The sequence below is a fragment of the Cucurbita pepo genome, chromosome LG13, assembly GCF_002806865.2.
Source record: "Cucurbita pepo subsp. pepo cultivar mu-cu-16 chromosome LG13, ASM280686v2, whole genome shotgun sequence".
Taxonomy (NCBI): Eukaryota; Viridiplantae; Streptophyta; class Magnoliopsida; order Cucurbitales; family Cucurbitaceae; genus Cucurbita; species Cucurbita pepo.
The window spans coordinates 3821976-3829523 of record NC_036650.1 but is presented as its reverse complement, the minus strand read 5'-3'; the positions used below and the strand labels follow the sequence as shown (position 1 = coordinate 3829523).

At 35.3% G+C, this 7548-nt stretch overlaps 1 protein-coding gene across 1 annotated transcript; it reads right to left on the bottom strand.

Moving 5' to 3' along the window:
- Positions 1–5411: 5411 nt before the first annotated feature.
- LOC111808714 (synaptonemal complex protein 1-like) lies at positions 5412–6790 on the bottom strand. The gene is made up of 3 exons (XM_023694864.1): positions 6638–6790; positions 6420–6548; positions 5412–6023 (listed from the first exon to the last, which is right to left on the bottom strand). The coding sequence occupies exons 1-3, from the start codon at positions 6788–6790 to the stop codon at positions 5412–5414; spliced, it is 894 nt and encodes a 297-aa protein (XP_023550632.1).
- Positions 6791–7548: the final 758 nt, after the last annotated feature.

The following is a 7548-nucleotide window of genomic DNA, read 5'->3' as shown; positions in this document are numbered from 1 at the left end:
AATACTAAAGACATGCTTGCCTGCAAATGATTTATCTCCCTCATACTGGATCCTAGAATCAATATATCATCCACATACAAAAGTAGAAACATATAAGAATCAGTGTATTTCTTGAAGCAACAGCATTGATCCTTTTCACTCTCGTGAAAATCACTCTTGCACATGAATGAGCCAAACTTCTTATACCAGTGCCTCAGTGCTTGCTTCAATCCATACAAGCTCCTATTGAGCTTGCACACCATATGCTCATTGCCTGAAATTACAAACCCTGCTAGGCGTTGCGTATATATTTTCTCATTTAGATCTCTAAGTAAAAATGTTGCTTTTACATTCATTTGCTCAAGGTGAAAAATTTTTGATGCAACAATACTCAATAAAATTTGGATAATAGTTAATTTCACAATAGAAGAAAAAATTTCACCATACTCAATTCATTTTCTTTGTAAATATTTTTTAACTACTAACCGAGCCTTGAACCTCCTTTTGTCATCTGGTTCAGCCATGATTCTAAATACCCACTTGTTCAACAAAACTCTCTTTCATGTAAGTAGCTCAGTCAACACACATGTTGTTCTTTTCAAGTGAATTCATCTCATCATTCATGACTTGCTCCCACTTGGTTGAATCCTCCACTTGTAATCATCAAAGAACTCAGGTTCTCTTTCATCAATCAACAACAAACAATGTAATGAAGGTGAATACCTATATGATGTTGTGATAGTTCTGGATGATCTCCTAATACCTAATCAAGTTTCACTTGCTTCACCATTAGTTCCTCAACTATAATCTCAGGAGTTTTTTGAGTTTCTACTCATACATCACTAGATGAAATTTTTTACAACTCAATCTCAACTTTCACCTACTTTTTAGTCTATGAATCTTTTTTCTCTAGGTCCTTGTACAAAAAAATTTCATCAAATGTCATGTCACCTTATCAAGAGTTTTTTTTTTCATCCTCAAACATGTATCCAAAGATGTCAAGACTCATAGTCTATGAAGTAGCAGCTCACAACTTTAGCATCAAACTTGTCTCTTCTCTAGATCAATATGAACCTATGCAGTACAACCAAAAGTTCTCAGGTGAGAGTACTTGAGTTTTTCTACTATCCACTCTTTTGGCAACTTGAACTCTAACAGCACTAACGACTCTCTATTAATCAATTAAGTTCTTGTATTCATAGCATCAGGTCAGAAAGTCTTTGGCAGCCCAAAATGGATCCTCATACTCTTTGTTTGTTCATCTAGTGATTCATTCATTTTTTTAGCAACACCATTATGTGTCGCCTGATCGAGAATTGTTCTCATTAATCTGATTCCCTCAATTTATAGAATGCTTTGAATTCTAACTTCTCATACTCTCCTCCATTGTCAAACCTCAGAATTTGATCTTTAAACTGGTATGATTTTCAACTTCAACTTTCCACCTTTTAAAGGTAGTAAACATATCTGATTTGTGTTTTAGGAAATAAACTCATACCTTCCTACATCAATCAAGGTGACATAGAACTTGGATCTACCAAGTGATGAACTGGAGATAATTTCCTGACATCTGTATGGACCATTTAACCTATGAAGCTAACTCGTTTTTTTTTTTTTTTTTTTTTTTTTTTTTTTTTTTTTTTTTTTNTATAATGCAACTCTCACAAAGACCCATATCAATAGATTTCATACTTTCCAAAGCTTCTTTCGCAACCTACATCTTCATTTCTTTAACGTTCATATGCCCCGTGTCTTAAACTTCAATTGGAAGCACTTTCTACAACACTAGCCATGTTTATACACCTTGCAGTGGTGTATAAGGTTTTAGATTTTGTGTCACATGCTACCTCCGTAGCACTATTCTTAATCTTCTACGAACTCTTTCTAAATTTTATTGTATAACATGTGTTTTCCAACTCATCAATAAAGATTCAATTCTTCTCGAAACTAGGAATATGTCTAATATCCTTCAATATCCACTAAATTCATGTTGGAGTTTGTATGTTGACATCCCCTTTCCTTCAATCTCCAAGGTTTTGATGTTGGCAAGATACACCTTCCAAAAAAAATTAGATTTGAAATTTTGAAACCGTTCCTTATTTGGAGACCAATAAAAAGATGCACCTAAATTCAAAATTCAAGATTCCACTAGGTTGTCTACCCTAAGAATTAGAGCAACTCTAGGAGATTTATAATTATGTTCTTCTTTGGTTTCATAGAATCTGTTCGAAAGTGTCATCTTTCTCCATAATTTCAACATGTACATTAGTCCGTTTGGAAAATTTTCTCTGTTTTTTTATTTTGATTGGCCAAGTTTGTTTGACCCCTTCGATTTAATTTTTCCCCTTCGGTCAACATTGGGAGTATGCTCGATCAATGTCCAGTTTTCGTTTGCAAATACTTTCACTAAGAACTACATCTCATATTTTATCAAACTTCAATTTCTCAGATCGGGAACTACTGATCACAATAACAACAACATCCCAAGACTCAGGTAAAGATCAAAATCAATGTTTTAATTTCATTCTCAAAATTAATTTCCACATAACTTAGTTGACTTGCAATCATATTTAATTCATTTATATAATGTGCAACAGATTCACCCAGACATTTGTAAACTAAAAATGTTATGCACCAAATATACTATGTTCATATCCAGCAGTTTTTTCATAAATATTCGAAAGTGTCTTAAAAAAGTCCAATGTTGTCTTCTCCTTGACGATTTTGAACACCACGTTTCTAGGCAGTGTCAATCGAATAAACTTTAGAGTCGTCCGATCCTTGAGCTTCCACTTCTCCATGGTCATGGAATCTGGATTCACCCTAGATAAGGATCATAAAAATCTTTCTGATACAGATAATCTTTAATCTACATCTCCATGAAACTAAAATTGGATCCATTCAACTTCTCGGCTCCAATCTTTGAGCTTTCTATCTTCATAAATCGTGGTGAATCTCTCCAAACTTTGATACAAGTTGTTAGAATAACATAACTCACATACTTGATTTGGATGAAGAATACGAAGAACAAGAGAGAAAGCATGCAAAGAGAAATATACATGGTAACATTGAGATGGTAAACTCCAAAGTGGCTAGAGGATTATATTGATGACTTTTGATAGGTATAGATACAAAAAATACAAAAAGGTACATTTTCAAAACACTATCTAGAAGAATATACATATATAGTTCAGGCTGGCCTAGTGCATGACATGTGTCAAACTGTGAAACTTTGTTGGTTCATATACACATTCATGTATCATTCTCCACTCCTACAAGAGGATTCGTCCTCAAATCTATTTGTGACACTTTGCTGCAAAAAATAAATTATGGAAATACAAAGAACCTCACAACATTTTCTCACGAATATACACTCAAGAATTTTAGGCCACTCTGTTTGCACTCATTTACACAAATTAAGCTATCATTCTCACCTCTCAAAAATTTCAGGAGAGCCAAGATTGAATTTTAAACTCTGGGTCGATTAAAAACTAAAAAGATAAAAATAAATAAAAATCAAATTGAGAAATATATGCAAAGGAAACATATATCCAATCTTGAGCCTGAAGCTCTGATACTAAATGATATGGAATCACTATAAGGGAAGTAAGATTCGGATTACCTTGTTGATCAAATACCTCAAGGAAAGAATAGATTACCTTGTTGATCGAATACCTCAAGGAAAGAATACTTATTTGAGATTCGAATCACTCCACAAGCAAGATCAATCATGTTTAGCTTGAATGATTCTAAACATGCAATCTAAACTTGGCCCCAATGATAAAGACTCACTCCAAGGCAAAGTAAAATTCAGATTAACTTGTTGATCAAATATCTCAAGGCAAGAACACTTGTTTGAGATTTGAATCACTCCACAAGCAAGATTGATAATGTCGAGCTTGAATGATTCTACATGCAACCTAAACTACGTACAATTCAAAGAAACTTAGCCATTGGCTAAAGGAAAGTACAAATACTTCTTTTACATATTTTCCAAGTCTATTTTATAAAGATAACATACATGACTTTATATACCCTCAAAATAAAAACTTTTAACATTTCCATGAGGCATTCCAAGAGTTGTAACTATATTTTATGAGCATAATAAAAACCCTTAACCTTCGATGAAGCATTCCTAGAGTTGTAACTATATTTTATGACCATAATTAGACATGTTTATTGTATAACCATAATTAACTATGTAAATAAGCCTTAAAATACATTAAAGAAACACTATAACTCTAAATTATGATTTACCCAAAATTTATAACAATGAAATTTCATTTTTCTTCAATGTGGCATGAATTGAAATATCTTTTGATAATTTCAACAACATTATCTCCACAGCTTCATTAAAGTATATTGTATGATTGATGTCTCTTAGTTCATATCAGTAAGTCTCTCACGCTTCATACCTCTAGCAACACCGTTGTTCGTTGCCTACATGACGTGGATTTCAAAAATTGTAGGAACTTAATTGATCTATGCTATAGGTTCTTGAAAAGTCACGATACGTCGTAGAAATGAAGAGGAGAGACCAATAGAGGAGTACAGGAGACGAAGAATGACGGAAAGCATCGTCAGAGACGGTTTTCGAAAGAGAGAGAAAGTCATTAGAAAATCACGAGGAAAACAAGTAAGAAATGTTAAAGAAATCTCACAAATTTGTGAAATAAATGTCACACACAGTAACGATAGAAAGAGATGTCACACATTAATTTTTCTTTTGAGAGTGGAGAGACAAATAACACTAAGTTTATCTGAAAAACTCTTCTCTATTACTTCTCTGTCTTTTTTTTTTTCCTTTTTTTTTTCTCTACTCTACTCTACAAGGAGAACAATGTATTTATAAGCTCTCCTAAAACTAAATATAGCCATTAGAATGCCACTATTTCCTAACCCATAAAACGTATATTCCTATAAAACTCTTGGCCTTTCATCTTAACACTCGGCCTTTTCCTTTACGACTAACTTTTGAATTTAAAACCGGCTAAAATTAACTCAAAAATAACATTTAAGGTTTATTCAACAAAACTCCCCCATAAACTTAAATGCTACATTCAACGACTCCACGTGTGCCGTTTTTGTTTTCTAGAGCTCAGCCATGGCTTCTTCAATTTCCTCTCCTTGTCCTCGAGCAACAAACTAGGCTTATCCCTCTCTAACAAAATTTCATTTAGAGCTTCTCGAAGACAACCCATTTAAGACAGTAACTCCTCATTTCTCCCGTTCTCAACCTTGCTCGACTTAGTCAAAGACGTTATAACTTCTTTCAGTTTACTCAATTCCCTTCGTAAGTCCACAACTACATTTTCTGTTTCCACTTTTGCCTCCTCCATTTCAGCTTTATCACGAGTGATTATCTCAATCGTGCGTCGTAAACTCACTGCCTTCTGTTCGACTCAATTCAGATTCACATCAAGTGAATCTCTTTATTGAGTTAACATCTCTACATCTTTCTCCTCCCTCACTAACTCTTCCACTAAACCATCAACCTTCATTAATAAGCCATTCTCTTTCTCCACACCTTCTTCAATTCTACTGACAAGCTCAGAAATTACCTTCCCATTCTCTTCCTTCTCCTGTTTGAGATAGAAAGAACTCTCACTCAGCTCAATCACTTCATTCTCTAACCTTTCAATCTTCATTTCTAAAGCTTTCTTTTCCTTTTCAACTTTCTCCTTCGTTTTCGAATCGACTTTTCTCTCCAAATCTTCAATAACCCTACCATATTCATCCAATAATCTCTTAACAAATTTCTTCTCTTTCAACAAATTCCCATTCATAATCTCACTCTCAATCTTTTCACCTGACAACTTCTTGCATTTCACCTTCAAATCCTCTATCTCTTCCAGAGCCCTTCTCTCATTCTTCTCTATTTCAGTCATTTTCCTTCTCAAATCCCCTGTTTCCTCAAACAATCCATCAGAATCAGCCTTAATTTCATCCCTCTCACAACAAACCTTCAACCATTTCTCCCTCTCTTCCTCAACTTTCAACACAAACCCATTATTCTCATCTTTCAATCTCCCAATCTCCACATTCTTCAATCACTCACTCTCAACTAACCTACAAATCCTATCTCCCACTTCATCCATTTGATTTTATTTCTTCTCGTCGGCATTCTTCTTCAAGTCGAGCTCTAAACCTTTTTTAGCCTGAACCAGAGCTCCAAATTCCTTTCTCTTCTCGTGTGTCTCCTTCAAAAGGCATTCGTTCAGCAATTTCAACGTCTGCAACTGAGACTTCTCCACAGATTTATCCACAGCAGATTTGGGTTATTGCTCTGAATCTTTGTTCTCCTCCTAATGATCCGACAGTTTCTTTGGCTCGTTCGCCGATCATGTGTTCAATCTAGAATCCTTCTTCGATTTTCTCGTCTCCGATATCGCGATTTTGCCAAATCCGCTGCGTATCCCCTCATTTCCAACGACTTCTACCGTCTCACGATCACCACCATCATCTTTCACGCTGCCGTGTTCTCTCGCTTTCAGATCATCATTTTGAGCCATCAAGAGAAGACCTTCATTTGTTTCGTAATCCAAGGCTAGGTTGGTTGTTTCTTCCACCTTTTTATCAACTCAACAATCTTTTGCAAAATGCCCCATTCTGCCACAATTGTAACATTTATCGGAGTTACAATCATTCACATAGTGACCATATTTGTGACATTTGTAGCACTGAATGTTGGAAAAAATTGATCGGCCACCTCTTCCTTGACTGCGTTCTCTTCCACGTCAATTTGCTTCGCTTGACTGTCCCTTCTCCTTCTAGTATCCTTCATGACTACTACCTTGACCACTACGACCATTTTCACTACTTTCACGGCCACAACCTCTACCTTTTAAAAATTTTGAGAGTAGAGTACCTTTTCATCTTTGATTGATGCCTTGGTTTGAAGTGTTTGATCGAGTGTTTCCTTCTTCTTCTTCTTACGTTGCTCGTGTGCCTCGAGAGAACCAGCAAGCTCGTCAACTGTGAACGTCGCTAGGTCCTTTGACTCTTCTATCGCGCATACAACATTCTCAAAGTTGTTGGTTAATGACCTCAAAATCTTCTCCACAACCCTCGTCTCGGCTAAAATTTCTCCATTTTGGTTGAGTTGGTTTTGTTGACTCTGGCAATTCGAAGGAAAATGTCGACGAAAAACTGGCCGAATGTTTCTTCAAAAGAAAAAATAGCGCAAGTAAAAGGAGAGAGGGAGAGAGATTCGCTGAGATTTACTGAAGACTCGATGTTTTGTTTCTCTTCAGTTGAATCGTTTAAATAACAAATCTAATTACAAAAATAGAAAAACTAATTACACAAGAATAGAAAAGTGGGCGAAGACTTCGCCCAAGTTGGCCAAAAAATGGCAACTAGAATTACGCTCTTCCATTGGCGTGAATTCAGAAGTTTTGAGGTAAAAACAACCTAACTAAATAAGGAACATAACTTTTATTTAACAATCTCCTCCTAAAAGCTGTGCTATATCTACCTTATTATTTGAACTCCGATTTTTTAGCCTAGTTCTTCAAATTTTACCCGCGTCAGGGACTTGGTGAAAATGTCTCCAAGTTGTTCCTCTGT